The sequence below is a fragment of the Terrapene carolina genome, unplaced genomic scaffold (genome assembly GCF_002925995.2).
Source record: "Terrapene carolina triunguis isolate 2854851 unplaced genomic scaffold, T_m_triunguis-2.0 Scaffold228, whole genome shotgun sequence".
In the NCBI taxonomy this organism is placed as follows: Eukaryota; Metazoa; Chordata; order Testudines; family Emydidae; genus Terrapene; species Terrapene triunguis.
Window position 1 is genome coordinate 4,389,188 of NW_020664579.1, and position 21,850 is coordinate 4,411,037.

A 21,850-nucleotide genomic window follows, 5' to 3' on the forward strand; every position below is an offset into this window, starting at 1 on the left:
AAAAAAAAAGGGGGGACAGCCAAAAAAATTTTTGCTTGGGGCGGCAAAAATCGTAGAGCCGGCCCTGACCGTGAGGCACTGCTTAGGTGAGTAAAGACACACTAGAACCTTAGGGTATTTACCCTACATAGCTCTCTACGTGCCCAAATAATGCCTCCCCCATCTCCACTGCTATTTTTAAGGGTAGTGTCCCGTGTCCTCCCTGTGCAGGAGCCTTTCCCCGACGCAGGGAAAGGCTCAGTAGCGGGGAAAGGCTCTGGCAGCGGGGAGCTGCGGGAACCTTTCCTTTCTGCCTCCCCGCTGCCAGAGCCTTTCACTGCTGCATGTAGCGACACGCCACACTGTGGACGCAGCCTGCTTTTCACGGTGGCTACTCGTACCCTACACACTGCTGCCAATGTAGACAAGGCCTCAGAGATGTTGTGTAGAAAGTAGCGACAAGATTTAAATGTGGCCTAGATGTGCGGGTCTAGAGAGATATTGAATTAAAAGGGAAGGCCCAGAATACGCACTAGAGAGGATGGTGATGTCATCCACTATGACCAAGGGAAGAGGGAGGAGGTGGGGTTTGGAGTTCACTAAAATCCATGCACCACATATTTAATTCCTCAATCAATGGCAGACCAGCTAAACCCAATGGTGTCACTTTCTCTTGCTGCAGAAGAGGACTTTGTGATTGTACTGTATGATTTCGCCTCCACGAGTGACCGCGACTTGGAGCTGACCAAGGGAGAGAAGCTTCAAATCCTATCTAAGTAAGTGATCCCCCTCCACAGCACTTGCCAGCCCCTGCTGGAGAAGTCTTTACAAAATACCGTGGGGCTCCGGAGATCTGGGTTCAGTGCTTGGCTCTTCCAGGCCTACTCTGTGGTCTTGGGAAGTCACTTGGTTCCCTATCTGTAGAACAGAGATGATAACACATCTTTAGTCAATTGGGTTTGTATGGACAGCACCCAGCAATGTGGCTTTGCTGTGAGTTGATGCTCATAGGTGCTGAAGTAGTATAAATAATGACTTGTCAGCACATAGGCTGATCTTTGCCTTAAAAAGGATGTGGGTTTAGTTTGTTTTAAAAACTTTTGTGTGACCATAGTCCTGGTGAAAGAGAGCCAGCCCTGAAACGGACACCAGGTGTTAATAACATTGCAGGCTTTCCTTGCATTCATAGAACATCATGGTTGGAAGGGACCTCAGGAGGTCATCTAGTCCAACCCCTTGCTCAAAGCAGGACCGATCCCCAGACAGATTTTTGCCCCAGATCCCTAAATGGCCCCCTCAAGGATTGAACTCACAACCCTGGGTTTAGCAGGCCCTCCCCCTACCATGTGACTTTCCACTCTCCCAGTTAGGGATTTGTGGTGAGAGAGCTGTTCATTAAGTGTTAGTCCATAACCTCTCTGTGAGGCTCTCACAAATGGGGTTAGTGATGCTGGTAGATATTTCTGATTCAGACACCTGCCCCCTGGGCTGAGACCACTCAGCTGGGTACATGTTGGCTCCTGAACATCCAGGGGATGAGAACAGCTTTCAGTTACTACCCCGGTAGTGCTGTGGTTTCTGAAGGCACTCGGAGTGACCAAAGCAGAGAGATGCCTCATGTGATAAAGGAAGCAGCAGTGAGGAGCAGATGGGGAATTGAAGACAGTGCTCGGGTCTCTGTCTGGGAGTTTGGGGCTGAAGGTGGGAAGTGAAAAACACCCACTTGTTCAGGGTTGAATAAACCAGTGTCTTTAAAGGTTGCCTTTCTAGACTGCCTTCAAACTGGGGGTGGCCTATAGGAATGAGCGTCTGTGGGTCTGTCTACACTGCAGCTGGGAGGTGTAATTCCCAGCTCGGGTAGACATACCTGCGCCAGTTCTGATCAAACTACTGTGCTAAAAATATCAGGATGGCCCCACGGCAGCATATACCTACGATCTCAGACCGGGTTGTACTTGGGCAGCTAGCCCAAGTCACCGCCAGTGCGGCTGCAGGCACACAGCTATTTTTAGCACGCTAGCTTGATCACCTCCCAGCTGCAGTGTAGACACACCCTGTGGTGCTACCTGTAGAGTACAGGGCTACCTGCATGAGAGAGGGCTTCAAAACGTGCTTCCTACTTTGCAAGGTTCATGAAGCCTCCAAATCCATGAGTCGTCTTAGGCGGGATCCATGTCGAAGCTCCTTTCGGTGTTCATGCTTCTTGTCCTGTTTGGTTTGTAGAGATGGGGACTGGTGGCTGGCAAAGTCTCTCACCACTGGAAAGAAGGGTTACGTCCCCAGTAACTTCGTCGCACAGATGGATACCTTGGAAGTGGAAAAGTAGGTGCACAAGCTTATATGAAACATGAACGCTAATATCAATGCTTTGTATTGATACTAGCCCCTCCGAGGGTTATTATAAATATAGGAGTAGGAAGGGCTGACAATAGGAATTGTTTCAACCGTCACCGAAATGCAGCCACAGCTGTGCTGGAAGGTGACAGCTGTTTCACAGCCCACAGTAACACGACACACCAATTTAGGAGAGGATGTGGAGTTTAAAATGCAGAGTGTTTTAGGGGATTGGAATTGCCAAGAGGAATTTGGCCAGAAGACTAATAAAAATACTGATACTGTTCCCTATCTTTCTAATGGGAAGATTGAATTCCTAATATCTTCATATCCTTTAAATACCAGTGAATTAAAGGGCTCAGAGAAGGTGCAAATGGAGTTTCTAGTGTGGGAGAAAGGTAAAAGGCAGCATTCAATTTCAATTTGGGAGGAATTCAATCCCTTAACATATCTGCAAACAGTAACAGCTTAAAAGGGATACACTCTGTAATATAATGCCATATGATTATATAGCAGCTTTGGTCCCAAAGAATTCCAAAGGAGACTACAGTGGGTACAGTTTAAAAAAAGGTCATTCCAGTTTAGGGTGACTGGATAGCAAGTGTGAAAAATCGGGATGGAGGTGTGGGGGGTAATAGGCACCTCTACACCTCTACCCCGATATAACGCGACCCGATATAACACGAATTCGGATATAACGCGGTAAAGCAGTGCTCTATGGGGGGGCGGGGCTGCGCACTCTGGCGGATCAAAGCAAGTTCGATATAATGCAGTTTCACCTATAACGCGGTAAGATTTTTTTGGCTCCCAAGGACAGCGTTATATCGGGGTAGAGGTATATAAGACAGAGCCCCAAATATCGAGATTGTCCCTATGAAATCGGGACATCTGGTCACCCTACTCCAGTTTCAGAGATATTCCTGATTCCAGTGATATGCTGTCTATTTGCATATACTTGCATATACAGCCATCCCTCTGCTCACCACTGAAAAACCTTTTCCTGGGGCAGAACATGACAGCTCTTTAACAGCCCAGCGCCATGTGACTTACTAAGCTAGAGAAGTGAAGATGTATCCAGCTGAACCTGCAAAAGAATATATACAGGCTTATCCCTGGGATATACATTCACACTGATATTTGGACACAAAGTGAACAGAAGTCTGATCCTAATCTCTTGAAAATGTTATGTTAGGGGACTCTTCCCAACCTAAAACCATCCTGAAATGTAGTCAGTCTTAGACAGAGGAACAGCCAACCTAGGACTGAAAGCGACTGTTTGGGTTGAGTCCAGTCCCCTGCTATCACAGACAACCACCTCAACTAATCCTGTTCATCAACCTATCAGCTCCCTCTTAAAACTAGTGAGGTTGTTTGCCCTCACTACTCCTATAGGAAGGCTGTTCCAGAACCTCACTCCTCTGATGGTCAGAGAGCTGCTTCTAATTTCCAGCCTGAATTTAATCATGGCCAGTTTATCCCCATTGTCCTTTCACTTAAATAGCTCTTCTCACTCCCCCAATGTATTTCTAAAGAGCAATCATGTCCCCTCATAGCCTTCATTTTGCTAGGCTAAACACAACACTAAGCATTTTAATGGCACAAAAGTGAACAGCTGGGTAGGATTTGCCTCTTCTTGGAGCTCTTTATAACTATTTCATGACTTTTCTCCCTCAGATGGTTTTTTAAAGCTCTCAGTAGAAAAGATGCCGAACGGTTGTTGATGGCTCCTGGCAACAAAGTCGGGTCTTTCCTTGTAAGAGAGAGTGAAACAAATAAAGGTAAGATTCGGGAGGTGGGTGGCTTCTGATTATTGCCATTGCTGAACAAACCTCCAAAGATTTCAAATTAGAACCCCCGCAAATGTGGCTGCTTCTCCTATAGTTCTACACTCTTGAAACCTACTGGAGCTGTACCAACCTAGACAGATTAGATTAGATACAAAACGTCTGCAAAACTGGGCCCTAATTTCATGAGATCAGATTTTTCTCACAAGATTTCTTGCATTTCCAGTTCCGGTGCCTGGGTGTGGGTGTGGAAATGATGGCTACCCGCAGAACAGCCCCTGGCATATTTTGTGTCAAAGATGTGGGTAGTGCAAGAGGGAGTGGTGGTCAAAACATTTTCCATAGAATCATTGTTTTTCTCTGATGGAAATGGCTTTTTTGGCAAAATGGACACTTTTGTCAACATTTTTCATAGAGCGTTTGGGTTTTCAACCAAAACTCAACCCATTTTGAAGAACATTTTGATGAAAAGAATTTCAGTTTTGTGGAATTTTTTCACAGGAGGAAAAAATCTTTTCCCCACTACCTTTAATGGGGGGAATTGATCCAAATGTTTCAGAGCCTCTGAAAGGCTTGATTCTGTGCATGGACATACATTTGGGCTGGGGGAGAAAGGGTAATTCACGAGCTTTCTGAACTGATTCACCCATCCCTAGTTATTAATTTTCACATACACACCAACGCGCACAGGTGTTGAGGACTCAATCAGATATAGATGGAAGGGAGGAATCGCTGAAGTAAACAATTGTAACCCACACATCTCCTGGATGTGGTGTTCTGTCCCCTCTAGTAGCACCGAGACCACTTAGAGATTAATGAGTTTGCTACAGCCTTAGCTAAGGGCCGCGTACCTTTTAGCTCACGCAGTAGTGGCTCATGCATTTAGTTCCAGAAGTCCCAGGTTCGATCCCGACCGTGGTCTGTCAGTGTTACATAATCTTTTGCGTGTATGTAACTGTTAAGATCTTGTTTCTTTGTGCTGCACTGTTAGAGGTTATGTCTCAAGGTTGCCCCTTTGGGATGAAGGCAGGCGTTTATACAATATTCCCTGGGTGACAGCATTCCTGTGGGCCAGTCCTGGGGTACGGCCCTCCAGCTGTACCTCTTAGCAAGTCCACCCTCTTCCAGGAGAATATAAAACAGTCCAAATAAAAAGGCAACTCGTCCCAAGGCCCACAAGGAGCCAGGCCCCTCCCTCACACAAAGGAAGGGAAGCTCTCTCTCTGGCTCCACAGGAAATCTCAGCTCCCGTTCTCCTCCATGGCCACAGGCCAAGAGATAGTCTTGGGGATGTCAGTAAAAGAAACAAACCAGCCTGCCTTCTTTTCTCAGAGGGCGCTGGCAGGTGGTGCTGCCAAGCTGTTCCTCAGCAAAGAACCCCACGCCCTAGCCCTTGTCTACACTACAGAGTAATTCAGTATAATTTACGTCACTCAGGGATGTGAATAATCCACACCCTAAGCGGCATAAATTACACTGACCTAAGCGCTATATTGGCAGGCGAGCTTCTGCCGCTGACATAGCGACCACCTCTTGCAGAGGCAGGAATTATTAAGCTGATGGGAGAGCTCTCTCCCGTCGATTTAAGAGCATCTTCATCACAAGCGCTACAGAAGCACAGCTGCATTGGTGCAGCTGCGCCGTTGGAAAAGATGTAGTGTAGACGTAGCCCTAGTCTGGGAGCTCTAGCTCTGCTTGTTTCAGAGTGTAATCGCAACTGGGCTGTGCACCTCCCCTTTAAGGGCCCACCCCTGGGCCTGACAAGCCATGCAGCTGCAGCGGGTTGGGCTGATTGTGACCACAGAGTTCTTTAAGCCCTTCTTGACTGGTGTGTGTGTGTGGGCGGGGGGAGGTTCTCTGCCCCATCACATACGCCTTTACAAATTTAGGAAGTGTGCTGTCTGCAAAGTCCAGCAGCCATTTTGTGTTCACTTCAGGACAGAGGATTACCAGAAAGTCGCAGACTGGGTTCTCCAAAGGGGACTTTGTTTTTGTTCTTTCTTGTTTTATGGTTCTTGCCTCCATCAGCATAGAAGATGGAAGTCTACTTGGTCATAGAGGAAAGGTGGTTCAGTGGCTTAGGCTCTAGCCTAGGACTTGGGAGAGGTGGTTCATGTCTAGGGTGACCAGACAGCAAATGTGAAAAATCGGGAGAGGGGGTGGGGGGTAATAGGTATCTATATAAGAAAAAGCCCCAAATATCGGGACTGTCCCTATAAAATCGGGACATCTGGTCACCCTATTCATGTCCTTGATCCACACAGACTGCCGGTGTTGCTTTAAACATGTCATTTAGTTTCTCTGTGCTCCTCGGTTCCCCATCTGTAAAATGGGGACAGTAGCATTTCCTTACCTCCCAGTATCTTAGATAGACAGATAGAGATTTGGAGTGTCCCCTGCAGTGATATGAAAAGCTACTAACCTCTCCTCATTGAAATCCCTCTTGAATGCCCACTTCTACAATGTATTATCCATAAGAACGGCCACACTGGCTCAGACCAATGGTCCATCAAGCTCAGTATCCTGTCTCTGACAGTGGCCAATGCCAGAGGCTTCAAAGGGAATGAGCAGCACAAGGCAATTATTGGGTGATCCATCCGCTGTCGTCCAGTCCCAGCTTCTGGCAGTCAGGGGCTTAGGGGCACCTGGAGTATGGGTTTCCATCCTTGACCATTTTGGCTCAGAGCAGTTGATGGACCTATGCTCTATGAACTTATCTAATTCTTTTTTGAGCCAGCTAGTAAAAGCTTGGGGGAGGGGCAGCTGGCCTAGATGCTTAATTTTTTTTAAAGTGCTTGTATGTGAGCGCAGCTTTCACCAACTTTCATGTGTTTCTCTTGTACCTTTAGCAAGGAAGCTCTTCAAACAGGGACTGTCCCTTTCTCTGTGTGGCCAGTCCCTAGACATATTGTGGGCCCCACCATTACATAACAATAGTTTGGGTGACAAGCTCTCTTTCCAGCTCACAACACTAATGAGAGGAGTTGATTAGATGTGCCATTCTCAGGCAAAGAAGATCTTACCTTGCTAAGCAGGGAGAGCAAGTTACTTGAGAAAAGAAGACTGGGCGGGGACTTGATAACAGTTTTCAAATACGTTAAGGGCTGTTATAAAGAGGAATGTGATCAATTGTTCTCCATGTCCACTGAATGTTGGTCAAGAAATAGGCTTCATTTGCAGCAAGAGAGATTTAGGTTAGATATTAAAAAAAAAAACGTCCTAACCATAAGGGCAGTTAAGCTCTGGAACAGGCTTCCAAGGGAAGGCTGTGGAATCCCCATCAATGGAGGTTTTTAAGAACAGGTTGGACAAACACCTTTGGGGTGGTCTAGGTCAGTGGTTTTCAACCTTTTTTCATATGCAGACCCTTAAAAATTTTCGAATGGAAGTGCGGACCCCTTTGGAAATCTTAGACATAGTCTGTGGACCCCTAGGGGTCTGCGGACCACAGGTTGAACCCCACTGCCTTTGCGCGGGGGAGTGGACTAGATGACCTTTTGAGGTCCCTTCCATTTCTATGATTCTATGTATCTATGCCAAAGCCCCTGTGTTTGAAGCAGAGTGACAAACTTTTTTTCTAAACATAAAACCATGCCTTTCCCCACTCAGTGGGGACTTACTGAGTTGGCTCTAGCTAGGTGGTTTCTTTGTACAGAGATCTGTGACATCCAGAACTTCAGGCTTATCTAGGGCAAGTTCTGAGACAGGAAAATCTGAAAAAAAGCGCTTAAGAGTTTCACCTCAGAGAGCCACTCAGTAACATTACTATTGATTCTGCGGCTAGCAGGATGTGGTCCCTTTAAGCAGGCCAGGAATAGACTAGCGATGTCGCCACATGCCTCGATCACTGTTACTTCCGTCCTCTCTTGCCCACTCTTTCCTTTTGTTTTTTATACACATTATTATAGAATCATAGGACTGGAAGGGACCTTGAAAGGTCACCTAGTCTAGTCCCCTGCCCTCATGGCAGGACTAAGGATTATCTAGACCATCCCTGACAGCTGTTTGTCTCACCTGCTCTTAAAAATCCCCAATGATGGAGATTCCACACAGGGCCGTCCCTAGCTATTCTGGGGCCCTACGCAGCCCCCCGACGTGGGGTGGGGGTCAGGCCTCCACAGGGGGGAGCTGGCTTGGGGGACGGGGGGAACCACCCCGCAGCACTCACTGGCGGTGCGGCTGGGGCCAGGTTGCTGCACTTCCCGCTGCTGGTGAGTGCAGGCCTGGCCCTGCTGCAGTCCTCAGGGGTGGGGCGGGGCGGGGCGGGGGCAGAGCAGGGTGGAGACTTTCAGGAAGGGGTGGAGTAGGGGCATGGCTGGGGCGGAGCAGTGGCAGGAAGGGGTGGGACTGGGGCGGAGCAGGGGCAGGGTCTATGGGGAAGAGGCGGAGCAGGGGCTGGAGCAGCACGCAGCTGCACAGGGGCACCAGGAAATGTGGTGCCCCAAATTTCCTGGTGTCCTACGCAGCTGCATACTTTGCGTATGGGTAAGGACGGCCCTGATTCCACAACCTCTGTAGGCAATTTATTCCAGTGCTTAACCACCCTGACAGTTAGGAAGTTTTTCCTAATGTCCAACCTAAACCTCCCTTGCTGTAATTGAAGCCCATTGCTTCTTGTCCTATCCACAGAGGTTAAGGAGAACAATTTTTCTTCCTCCTTCTTGTAGCAACCTTTTATGTACTTGAAAACTGTTATCATGTCCCCTCTATCTACGCTTCTCTGGATTAAACAAACCCAATTTTTTCAGTCTTCCCTCATAGGTCATGTTTTCTAGAACTTTAAACGTTCTTGTTGCTCTTCTCTGGACTTTCTCCAATTTGTCCACATCTTTCCTGAAATGTGGTGCCCAGAACTGGACACAATACTACAGTTGAGGCCTAATCAGCGCAGAGTAGAGTGGAAGAATTACTTCTCATGTGTTGCTTACAACTCCTGTTAATACATCCCAGAATGATGTTTGCTTTTTTTGCAACAGTGTTACACTGTTGACACATTTTTAGCTTGTGACCCACAATGACCCCCAGATCCCTTTCCACAGTACTCCTTCCTAGGCAGTCATTTCCCATTTTGTAGGTGTGCAACTGATTGTTCCTTCCTAAGTGGAGTACTTTGCATTTGTCCTTAGAGAATTTCATCCTATTTACCTCAGACCATTTCTCCAGTTTGTCCAGATCATTTTGAATTTTAATCCTATCTTCCAAAACACTTGCAACCCTTCACGGGTTGGTATCATCCGCAAACTTTATAAGTGTATGCTCTGTGCCATTATCTAAATCATTAAACAGAACCAGACCCAGAACTGATCCCTGCGGGACCCCACTCATTGTGCCCTTCCAGCTTGACTGTGAACCACTGATAACTACTCTCTGGGAACAGTTGTCCAACCTTATGCCTTGATTTAAGCTGGGCCTTGCCTGGGTAACTGACTTCAGTGGGGCTCTGGAGTGGCTGGGACAGTGACAGTCACATTCAGTGGGACTCCAAGCAGGTCCAGCAGTCGACCCTCTGCTGTCAAATGAAGGGCTGGAAAGGGAGTGAGGTAGGTTTGCCAACCCTCCAGGATTGTCCTGGAGTCTCCAGGAATTAAAAATTAATCTTTAATTAAAGATTATGTCATGTGATGAAAGCTCCAGGAATTCATCCAACCAAACTCAGTGAGGCAGCTCAGTAACGCAACTCAGTGAGGCCCTTTGCCCACACATATTCCTAGTCTCTATGGTATCTATGGCCTAGATTGTAAATACTTGGTGGCAGGGACTATTTCTGTCCATACACATGTACCGTCTCTGGAACAGTGAGGGTCTGATCCTGATTGGGACCTGTGGCATATAAATAATAATCATGCATAAACTCTATATTTGTCAGTGCTGTGGAGAATGGGTGAATCTACCCCACATAGTATGTTCTATCCCTGATTAGACTGATACAAGGGGTGGAAGTAGGATCTTGTGAATAAAATATATGACTTGGACTCAGGAGACATATGAATATAGGCATGGTAAGGCTGGATCAGAGCCATCATGTTCAGTATCGTGGTCAGAAGAAGTTGCAGAGGAGCAGAGAAAAGTGTGAGACATCTTGAAGGAGGTAGATGTGGCAGCATAATCTGTGTGGTTAAAAGTTCAGCTGTGTGTGTGTGTGTTCTCCCTGTGTGCTGCCCCAGTTCTGCTCAGACAGCCGGCACAGCAGACCTTGAGTGAACCGCCCAATGACCACAAGAACCGTTATGGTACGAAGGCACCAGGCCAGGTTTATTGTCGACAAAGCACAGTAATAGCCCCTGGCAGACCCTACGAGGATCCTAAGACATGTACGTCTGTGACAATGGTCTGTGTATGGCGGGACTTTCCATTCTCCCCTCGGCTGGACCAAAACACTCTCAGAAATACCTCTTTATACCCTGATACGAACAAGTTTCATACTGCCCCTCTGACATAGTTACTGCCCCCGGATGTGGCTAGTTATCACCCATCACCTTGTACATGGTGGTTCAATCCAAACATCTCTATTCATCACACTGTCATCCTGACCTTATCTTTTAGGAGGGGTCAGTGTGTTCCTGTTATCCTTGGGGAATGTTTTTGTACCATCCTTGATATCGGGATGTTCGGGTACCACTCTTCGGGAATGTGTTTGCATGAGTGCTCTGTACCTAGCACTTCTTAGGAATGTGTGTTTCTGCAATATCAGCCCTGTTCTTGCCAGATTCGGTGAACTTGCAAGCAGGCAGAGCCTGATGTTTGCTCACAGCCTGACTTTTGCTAACTTTGCTTTATATCAGCAAATCTTGCCCACTATTTTAGCGCAAGCCTCATACCAGGCCTCTAATACAACGGCTTATATCTCAGGCTCTCTTCCTACTACAATCTACTCCATGACAAATTCCTCCTAACTCGTAATAGTCAGTGATTATCTTATGCCTGAAAGTGTGAGCTTTTATTTTCAATCTGACACACGCTGTTATTTTGGTATTTGTTATTCTACCTCTGGCTGTTTTTATCCAGATAAGAGGTCAATCCCTCTTTTAATCTTACTAAGTTCTTGACTTCTGTTTGACTGTTGTCTCTGCCACCGGCTTCCTGAATCACCTTGGTCAAGCCACTTAATCTCTCTCAACCTTGGTTTCCCTGTCTGTAAAAGGAGAAAAGTTGTCCCTCAAAGGGTGTTGTGAGGCTGAATTCACCAATGTACAGCATCTTGGGATCCACAGACAGAAGTGCGAAGTATTATTGTTAAAGCTATAAATTAATACACACTGTGCAGTGTGGTTGAATTCATGTTGCTCTTTGAACCTTAAAGGTTTTTTGTTCTTTAGTTACATATTTATTTACATCCACCTTCCATTGCGTGGGTCATCAGCAAAGTTTATACTCCCGACCTTCAGCACTGGCCTCTACCTTTTGAGCTAAAGGAGTAGCTCCATTAACTGGTACCAATAGTAGGCTGTTATCCGCGACTGTCGCAGCCACTAAATGGGGACACAGCACACTTTGCTAGTGTATTACATGTTCAGAATTCATTCTTACCATTGTAGTGATGCAGGTATTTATAGTTCCAGTAATCTAATCTTGTCTACGATTAATTTTCTAAAGTAATGTAATGCTCGCAATTTCCCTTTAAATTTAATAGAGCAATGTTTCCTAAACTTGGGATGCCACATGTGTAGGGAAAGCCCCTGGCGGGCCGGGCCGGTTTGTTTACCCACCACGTCCGCAGGTCTGGCCAATTGCGGCTCCCACTGGCCGCGGTTCGCTGCTCCAGGCCAATGGGAGCTGCAGGAAGTGGCGGCCAGTACGTCCCTGGGCCCGCGCCACTTCTAGCAGCTCCCATTGGCCTGGAGCAGCAAACCGCGGCCAGTGGGGGCTGTGATTGGCTGGACCTGTGGACGTGGCAGGAACACAAACCGGCCCGGCCTGCCAGGGGCTTTCCCTACACAAGCGCCATCCCAAGTTTGGGAAACACTGTTATAGAGGACACTAGGGGTACATTCAAGAGCACGTTAAGGTGGGGCATTTGTCAAGACAACCTGATAAGCAGGTCACCAATAACACAGATACCAGAGAGCAAATCTGCCTAAGCTGGAGGAAATAAACAAACCTTCCAAAAAATAATAATTGTTCTGAAACTTGTGGAAACAGCTGTGCCTCACTAACCTCAGACTAACAGAAAATGAACATCTCTGGGGTGTGGGGGGAAGGAAGAGTTTACCCACAATATCTAGCTTTTTTTCTCAAGATCACTGAAGTTTGAATGTTGGAAGGGCTAAGAAAATATTACCCGTGCGGTTACTGATCCCACTGAAGCTGATTGGGTCTTTGGGTCTTTCTTAAGGCATCACTTGTAACTTTTGCTAAGGATGAGCAGACCAGTGCTGTGGGGCTACATTACTGTGATGAGGGCTGTTTTCTTGGCACATTCCAGGCACAATGGAGTAAAAAATCCCATAAGAGAATCAGAAGTTTCTAGTCTAATGTTGCAGACTCAGTGGGCCAATTCTGGTCTCAGTTACCCTGGTGGAACTCCACAGAGAGGAAGGCTAGACTTGTGGGCAAGGCAGTGGTGTAGGACTTGTGAAATCTGGGTTCAGTTCCTGGGTTCTGCCACAGACTCACTGTGTGCTCTTGGGCATGTCATTTAATCTCCCTCTGCTTGGTTCCCCATCTGTAAAATGGGGATGATGCCTCATAGGGGTGTGTGAGAATAAATTTAATACAGTGTGTGAGGTTCTCAGATACCCCAGGAATGGGGGAGTATGAGGGTGGAGAGCCTGAGGCTAAGACAGCCCTGATTACAGAATGAGCCAAAACTAGGCTGAATCAGGTGAACCCGGTATAAAAAAGAGTAGGAAAGTGCAGAGAATAGGGGAAAGCCCAGGCACTGCAAGGAGCAAGGAAATTCCTGCAGGGCCCTGAGTCAACAGGGTAAAAGCTGAAGAAACAGGAGAGAGGGGGAGCAGGGCAGGTGACCCAGAGGACCGCCTGGATTGCCAGGCTTGGGGCAATGCCAGGCTTCAGTTCAGTTCATGGTAAGGGCGAAAAAAGCGACCTTTTGAACTAAAGAACTTGCGTTAACGTTCGAAGGCTGGCACCTACTGATACACGATTTAATACTGGTCCACCCAATGTTGGTGCACAGTTCAATTGCTTGATGTTAGTACATGTTAGTTAGTCTTAAAATTTAAAAGCTTCTGTAAGCTTAGCAGAAACTTTTTTTTAATTTGCTTGTATATGGCATGAATAAATATGGATTTACAGATCCCAGCGTGCAAATGTACCACCTTATATAACAGAGATAAATCATGCATGCAAATTGTGCATCATAGTCGTGAAATGGGCTACAAATGCAATGAAAAATAAAGTATTCAAACATTTAACAAATGGCAGGGGGGAGGCGGGGGGGGGAGCTGAAGATGCTCCTTGGCTGGGGTGCCATTTGGTCTAGGGCCAGCACTGAGTGGTAGAAAGCATCTGTAGGCAGAGAGGCCGGGGAGAGACCCTGTCTAAGCAGGGGAGAGACTGTAAAGGCCAGTTGGGATGAAGTCTGTGTGAGTTTGTGTTCTGTTTTGTGTTATTTTGGATTAATCAGGGGAGGGGCAATGAACTGGGCTCGAGGGTCACTGTGTCCTCGGGGACGCAGTAAAATGGACCCCAAGAGGGAATTTATTTTAACTACCTTTTGAACTGAGTGAGTTTGTAAAGGGCCCTGAACAGGGAGCGAGCAGAGCAGGGGCGCTCTAGTGGCAGCTGCCTGATATTACATAGAAGTACCTAGATCAGGGGTGGGCAAACTATGGCCCCTCGGGCCGCGTCCAGTCCGTCAGACCTTTTATTCCAGTTCTCGAGCTCCCGCCAGGGAGCGGGGTCGGGGGCTTGTCCTGCTCCGGCGCTCCAGACGGGGAGCAGGGTTGGGAGCTTGCGCCGCTCCAGCTGGGGAGTGGGGTCGGGGGCTTGCCCCGCTCCGGTGCTCCAGCCGGGGAGCAGGGTCGGGAGCTTGCTCTCCTCTGGCGCTCGAGCCGGGGAGCGGGGTCGGGGGCTTGCCCTGCTGTGACACTCAAGCCAGGAAGCGGGGTCAGGGGCTTGCCCCGCTCCGGGCATGCCGTGGCGCCGCGCATAGGGGAAACCTGGGAGCTCCGCACGTTGCCCCCGCCCCAAGCGCTGGCTTCGCAGCTCCCATTGGCTGGGAACTGCGGCCAATGGGAGCTGCAGGGACAGTGCCTGCGGACAGGGCAGAGCCTCCTGGCCGTGCCTCTGCGTAGGAGCCAGAGGAGAGACATGCCCACTATGCCACTGCTTCTGGGAGCTGCAGGGGCGGTGCCTGTGGACAGGACAGTGAGCAGAGCCGCCTGGCCATGCCTCAACATAGGAGCTGGAGGGGGGACATGCCGTGGCTTCCGGGAACTGCTTGAGGTAAACGCCGCCCGGAGCCTGCACCCCGGAGCCTCTCCCCACGTCCCAACCCCGTGCCCCAGCCCTCATTCCCCTCCCACACCCCAACCCCCAATTTCATGAGCAATCATGGCCTGCCATACAATTTCCGTACCCAGATGTGGCCTCAGGCCAAAAAGTTTGCCCACCCCTGACCTAGATAGACGGTTAATACACTGACTTCAGTAGTGTTCGGCTGGATTGGGGTCTGTGTGCATGAGATCTGAATTTTGTACGATACATCTGAATAGTTCAGAGAAGCATCTGCTTATCCTAACAGAATTGCCAGTCCACTCAGACAGGTCCATTGTTTCAAGGTAGTCTTCATGATTTCGTGCCATTTTCTTGCTCACGTTTGCTTGCTCATTATGATGATGTGTATTTATCTTGGGGTAGCGCTCAGGGGACTTGAATCAGGGCCTCACCGTGCTGCATGCTGTACATCCACATAACATAAAGACGGTCCCGGAGTTCAGTCTTCTCCTATGATGAACAGCAAGAGGTGGTTACAACAAACCAATGGCTGGGGGGAGGGATAGCTCAGTGGTTTGAGCATTGGCCTACTGAACCCAGGGTTGTGAGTTCAATCTTTGAGGGGGCCACTTAGGGATCTGGAGCAAAACAAGTACTTGGTTCTGTTAGTGAAGGCAGGGGGCTAGACTCAATGATCTTTCAAGGTCCCTTCCAGTTCTATGAGATAGGTACATCTCCATATATTATTAGTTCCAACACAGAAATAATAATTAGCCCTTGGAAGAGTAAAATTCACCCCTTCCTTTTGGCCACAGATCTCATGCACATAGTGACTGGAGGGTTGGTCCCCCTCTTCGCCCAATTCTTACTGCAGGGATGCATCTGCATGCTGGGATGTGTACACTGAATTATTATTGTAGGGCTGATTGAGCTGGCTGGCTTTACTCATTGGCTTATTATTACAGTGTTCCTTATTAGTACTAAGCTCTGCATGCGGCTTTATTGTTGTGGAGGTGACTGGGAGTCACTGAGGCTACTAGTGTTGGGGATTTTGTTTCAATCTTTCGTTATTATTGTTGTTAAGAGAAGAGAGAATTGAAGCCTTCCAGCCTTGACACTTTCCCTTTCCACTAGTAGCCAGCGTCCGGCTCTGTTCTGTAATCAACCCTAAATGGGTAAATGACTTTGAAAGGAACCAGACCCTGGCGGTCTCGCATTTCAGATGAACAGCGATGGAAAGCACCATGAAAAATCTTTTCTTCCGCTCCCCTGAAATAAACCGGAGCTGCTTAGGAAAAAAGAAGTGCCCTGACGAAGTCCAAGAAACAGACTAAACTCCCGTGCCCGTTGAAATGCGTTCTACACTGCCCAGAACGATACAGCCATTCATTAACATAAATGGCAGGGTAAATATTAAGGCTAGCTTTAGACAGCTGATTGATTTGCCTGTAGAACCGCTGGATTCTAATCATCAGGCAGAGCTCTTATTCGAGTGGGTCACTTCATCGAGAAAAGCAAGTTAATCTCAAGCAAACAGAAGTGCTGGAGAAGAGGATACTTGGATAATCAGGATCTGGATTTCCACCAAGTGTCCCCTAGTTTTGCCTGCCTCCATTTTTGGTTGGCCAACTTGAGGCCCCTTGGGGCTGATTTGCAGAGGTGCCGAGCACCATCGCTCCTATTCACGTCACTGAATCATTGATGTTAAGGCTAAAAGGGCCCATCAGATCACCTAGTCTGATCTCCTGCATCACAAACATCTCTCCCAGAAAGGCACCCAGTCTTGATCTGAAGATTGCAAGAGATGGAGACTCCACCACTGCCCTTTAGCGTTTGTTCCAGTCGCTAAGGGTCCAGAGGTTTTCAGTTAAAAGACTGATTGCTTGGCACACTCTGAAAATCAGACCCAAGTAGTCTCAGGCTGGTAACCCAAAAACAGAGGCATCCCAAAATTACTGGCCACTTTTAAAAGCATTGGCCCAAAGACCTCCCGAATCCTGATTCCCCAGAAACTGAATCTGCGTCAGGGTGACTATATCCAGAAGAATTTTATGCAAAAGACAAGCACAATTGGGCCTGATTGCCAGTCACTGGTTAAGAGAGACTCAGGGCTGCAGCAGGAATGGGTATTGCTGCAGGATGGGAACAAGGTGAGTTGGCAGAACAGTGAGGACTGGAATAGCAGGGAATGCTGTTGGTCAGGGCTCAGGGTTGCATTGCAATACAAGACTAAATTGCAGGCCAGGACTGAAGTGCATTGACAGAGTTATGGGGGCTCAAGACTGGAATAGCAAGGAATATTGCATGGCCGCGGGGGGGAGGAGGGAGGAAGGGGTGGACCAGGAATACTTATACAGACAAGACAACTAGCACTTAACCATATTCATAATGACCCTCCACATTTTTTACTGACACAATACGAAATACAAAAAAGGCCAGTAGGTCGGTATTATACATTTTTAAAAGTCCTCCCATGTCTGGAATACTACGATTTCAAAGCAATTTTGGATGCACATGACTTCTGTTTATGGTCCTATATGACAGATTTTCTTCTATAGAATCCAGTACTTCAAACATAAAAAAAATCACATAAATCCAGATTAATCTGGCGTAGTCCTAGTCCGGAAACATACTGCAGACAAAAGAAATACTGTCTCTACACTGTCTTGCAATTTTTACTGATGTACATTTTAAACGATCACTCCATAAATGTACTGGCTGCTGGCAACTCATATTGGACTGAACTAGCAGAGAGTCGAGAAGAGCAGAATAGAGGTGTATTTTCAGACCTGCATGAAACCCCAGGATTTAAATAATAAGGATGTTGCATTAGTTGGGGATTGGTCCTGCTCTGAGCAGGGGGTTGGACTAGATGACCTCCTGAGGTCCCTTCCCACCCTGATATTCTATGATTCTATGTCAGGACTGAGGTGCTTTGCCAGATACTGAGATGGTCATCACCAGTGTGTCAAGTATCAGAGGGGTAACCGTGTTAGTCTGGATCTGTAAAAAGCAACAAAGAGTCCTGTGGCACCTTATAGACTAACAAATGTATTGGAGCATAAGCTTTCGTGGGTGAATACCCACTTCACCCACGAAAGCTTATGCTCCAATACATTTGTTAGTCTATAAGGTGCCACAGGACTCTCTGTTGCTTATCACCACAGTGATAACACTTCCTTGGCAATGTTTAATCATGTGATATCTTGGTGGGATCATGTTGTATCCTCATTATTATATGTCAACTCTATCGTCCCAGCTCCAAAGGGTATGTCAACACTGCAGCCAGGGGTGTGACTGCAGCACGGGCTAGCCACTCGCGTACATACCCAGGGTCCCAGGCAGGCTGCTGCAGTTTCATTGCTATTGTTATTCGAGCGAGCTAGACCAAAGCTAGGTTGAGTGTCTTCCCATGTTGCAGTCACACCTCGGATTGCAGTGAAGACATACTCAAGAAGCATACAGTCTACACAGACAGACAAGGGGTAGGCGAAAGGAAGCATAAGATCCATTTTACAGATGGGGAACATAGAGAGAGACTAAGTGACTTTTCCAAGATTGCGAAGGGTGCATGTGATAGAGCTGGGAGCTGAAACCCATTCTCCTGAGCATCACTCCAGTGCCTTCACGACAAAACAAATCTTCATGGTGGAATTTCAAAGAGAGCTGGGCCATTAGCATTCAGAGCAATGCAAGCCAAGGTTCCTAATGGCCATGAAATATCAGGCTCCTTAGTCTGTGCTGATTGCTCGTAAGGGACAGAATAGAGTTCCATGACATTCATTGCACCCACAGACACACATGCTTGGAAGCATCTAGTGTTCTCCATGGGATTGCTGGACCTCATGGACCAAAAGCTAGATCCAAACTGGTAAATGCTATGTCCCTATGAAATGTGGTATGGCTAAAAGGACAAGTGCCTGGATCTCACCAAGATGGAAGATGGATGGGGGGCAGCAGTGTAGCGTGCCCTGCACCTGAATATTCCCAGCATAGACTCACCTGTCTGTGAATGGGGCTGTATCCCATTGCAGACACGGGGCTACTGAAGGAAGACGAAAGCCATCAGGTCTGTCTCAGACAGTGCCAGCCAGGCCAGTAAGTGTGGTTTCTTCTGCTTGTTCCCCAGATGCCTTTTCACTGTCCGTGAGAGACAGCACCTCTAGTCAAGGCGACATCATCAAACACTACAGGATCCGCTCCTTAGACGGCGGGGGATACTACATCTCCCCCAGGATCACCTTTTCCTCACTGCACCACCTAGTCCAGCATTACAGCAGTAAGCCGCCCATGTCCCCGTACAGGGCCGTCTGTCATAGCATTTGAGATTGCTGGCATGAGGAGGCCACATGGTCTGGTGCCTCGTGGCCAGACGGGGGTTATCCATGAGTCGCTCGCCCATTGAGCAGCGACTGCATGTGGAGCAATACCTGTAATAGGTGGCAGTATAGGGAATGGGGAAGTGGACGCAGGGTGGGCATGAAATGCCTGCTCTAGCTAGCACTGGGTGGGGGTGCAGCGGAAATACAGATATTCGAAGCGAGTCGGGCAGCCCCTGCTGGTAACTCCCCCCACAGCCGTAAGCAAAGTGACCATCCCAAATTGGACGTGCGCACGAGCAAAACCGCCCCTTCCAGGGGCACAGCGAGCTCCACGAGGCACGGCAGGGACCATGGAGGCTCCGTGGGGGAAGGGGTGTGTGGAGAGACTGGATTCTGGAGAGAGGCGTTCGGGGGGAGAGTGCAACCACTGTGATGCACTGGGGCACGAGCCGGCTGGGGAAAGGGCGGCACTAGGGGATCTGCCATTGCATGGGTCCTCCAGACCCCGCTCCTGGGGCGCTCAGAGCTCTGGGGCTGAAGCAGCCTGTGTGGAGTGGCCATTCCACATGCTGAGGAGGAGGAGAATTACCCTCTGCACGTCTCCAGCCCGGCAACTCAGGCTGGAGGCTGGGCGGAGGGTTTGGCCCTTTACCGACGAGCTGACAGGTTTTCTCTGAATACGCAGACAAAGGGGATGGTCTGTGCCAGAGGCTGACCACTCCGTGCACATCCCTGGTTCCCCAGAGGCCCTGGGCGCAGGACGAATGGGAAATCCCACGGGAGTCTCTGAAGCTTGTGAAGAAACTTGGTGCGGGACAGTTTGGAGAAGTATGGATGGGTAAGTACAGCGCTCTCCAGGCCCAGCAGGGTCAGCCCCGGTCGCTACACATGGCCCACAGGAAAAGGGAAAACCTTGTTTTCTCAGAATTGTCATGAGTGCGGGACCTTGCTAAGACCCAGCCCGCTGCTCGTGGTGGGGGAGGGGTGGGAATTACGCAGCCCATTCAACTGTGCTTCTTTAGGGCTGTATTGGGGCTTTAAAGCACAGCTTTTGCCACAGGTGTAAGACAACTGCACCTGTGTCTTCCCTTAGTGTTTCAGCAAGGGCACCCACTCCCAAGCTTCTGGCCCCCTAGCCGTTGCCTTTCCCGGGGGGGGAGACATCTCTGTCCCTCCTGACTGGGAAATGTCCACCCTGAAGAGTTCCCTGCCTTCCCCGTGTTATTCCCAGCAAAAGACAGGCTGCCGAAACAGGCCTGCATGCTTTCTTTTCAGAGACTAATAACAGAGTGATTGTCAACAGTTGTAAGTTGCCACCCACCACTTCCTATCCAAGCCTATTTTATTCTTAAGGTAAAACCATTACAGAGAAAACACATTAAAACAATAAAAGCACCTACATGTATGCTAATAAGCTTACCAGAGATCCCTCTCCCCTGTCCCAGTGGTCTCCAACATGGGTTCTGGCAGGAGAATCCTTCAAACCACCCAGAAAACGGGTTCCTAATAGCCTCAGCCTAGAACTAGCCCCCTCCTGAAAAGTGTATTCTGCCCTTGATACAGTTCAGGGGTCTTTGATTGGGAATTTCCAGGAACAGGTCATTTTTCTCCCCAAGGTGTAGCTTCAAAAGGCCTCCCACGTACCTCCTAGGAATCCCACTTAACACGTACTGTCCCAAACAGTTCTTTGAAGTTCCTAACATTTACATTACAGTCCTACAATAACACACAAACAATTGCATGTTTAATACAATGGACTCCAAAGGTAGGAAACCTAATTCAATAAGGTTAAACCTAATTCAGGAAAGTTTATTCCGGATATTGCAGGAAATTGCCATCTGTTACAGCCCGGCTTGGGGGGCGGGGGGTGAGTAGCAGGAGGCTGTGTGCCTTGAGGGACACTATACCTACCTAAGACACAGGGACCATGCATCCCCCTTCAAAGGATGCAACTTGTGCTCCTATACATGGCTGGTCAGGGTGGGAAGGAACTGGAGCTTAATTCCTCCTCCTCTTCCGCCTCTTTGTGGTTGATTGCTCCCCGGGAAAGTGCAGGAATTGCAGTTGTGGCCAGCACAATGCAGAAGACTTGACTGCGTGTGCAAAGTCCCAGCTCCTTTCATTACGGATTCAGATACCACGGTGAGGGGCATAGCTAGATAGCTGAGAAATGGGATGACACGGCAAAGGACATGAAGGCCGTATATGAGGAGAACATTTCCTAGCAGTGGGGGTCTGGTAAGCTGGGGAGCCGTCTCAAGGGAAGTGGTGGAAGCCACATTGTTCAAGTGACTTAAAACCAGACCGCAGAAAGGTCCTGAGAATATGCCATAGGGCAGAGGTTCTCAACCTTTTTCTATCTGAGGCCCATCCCAACATGCTATAAAAACTCCACGGCCCACCTGTGCCACAACAACTGGTTTTCTGCATATAAAAGCCAGGGCTGGTGTTAGGGGGTAGCAAGCAGGGCAATCGCCCGGGGCTCCACGCCACAGGGGCCCCCATGAAGCTACATTGCTCAGGCTTCGGTTTCTTCCCCAGGGGGCGGGGCTCGGGGCCCTAGGCTTCAGCCTCATGCAGTGGGCTTCAGCTTTCTACCCTGGGCCCTAGCGAGTCTAATGCCGGCCTGGCTTGGCAGCCCCCCTGAAACCTGACACCTGGTTGAGAACCGCTGCCATGGGGATGATCCCGCATTGCCGGGGAAAGGGGAGTAGACTGGAGGCTCTGGTCTGTCTCCTTCTCATGGAACATTCATGATTCCTCTCACCAGGAACTCAATAACCTCACACCACGCAGCGCTTTACTGTTCAGCTCCTCCAGAGCAGAACCCTCAAGGGCTCCTTCCCTCCCCATCCCCAGCATGGAACAGGGAGCCATAGAAACGTGGCCTGGATCCCCTGCCTCTTCCATTCTGAGGACACCACCCTCTGGAATAGCCTCCAAACCTCTTCCAAGGTTACCTACTCCCCGGAGGCATGAATTCCCCAAGCTCTCTTACAGACTGGCTGAAAACAGTGCTTATATGGGCCATCC

General features: G+C 48.6%; 1 protein-coding gene across 1 annotated transcript in view; it reads left to right on the forward strand.

Moving 5' to 3' along the window:
• BLK (BLK proto-oncogene, Src family tyrosine kinase) overlaps nucleotides 1-21,850 on the forward strand; it is a 42,718-nt gene that overhangs the window by 8,849 nt on the left and 12,019 nt on the right. The window contains exons 3-7 of the mRNA XM_024194583.2: nucleotides 662-755; nucleotides 2,203-2,301; nucleotides 3,988-4,091; nucleotides 18,625-18,774; nucleotides 19,503-19,655. Of these exons, the coding sequence (XP_024050351.2) occupies nucleotides 662-755; nucleotides 2,203-2,301; nucleotides 3,988-4,091; nucleotides 18,625-18,774; nucleotides 19,503-19,655 (600 nt within the window). The remainder of the gene's footprint in view (nucleotides 1-661; nucleotides 756-2,202; nucleotides 2,302-3,987; nucleotides 4,092-18,624; nucleotides 18,775-19,502; nucleotides 19,656-21,850) is intronic.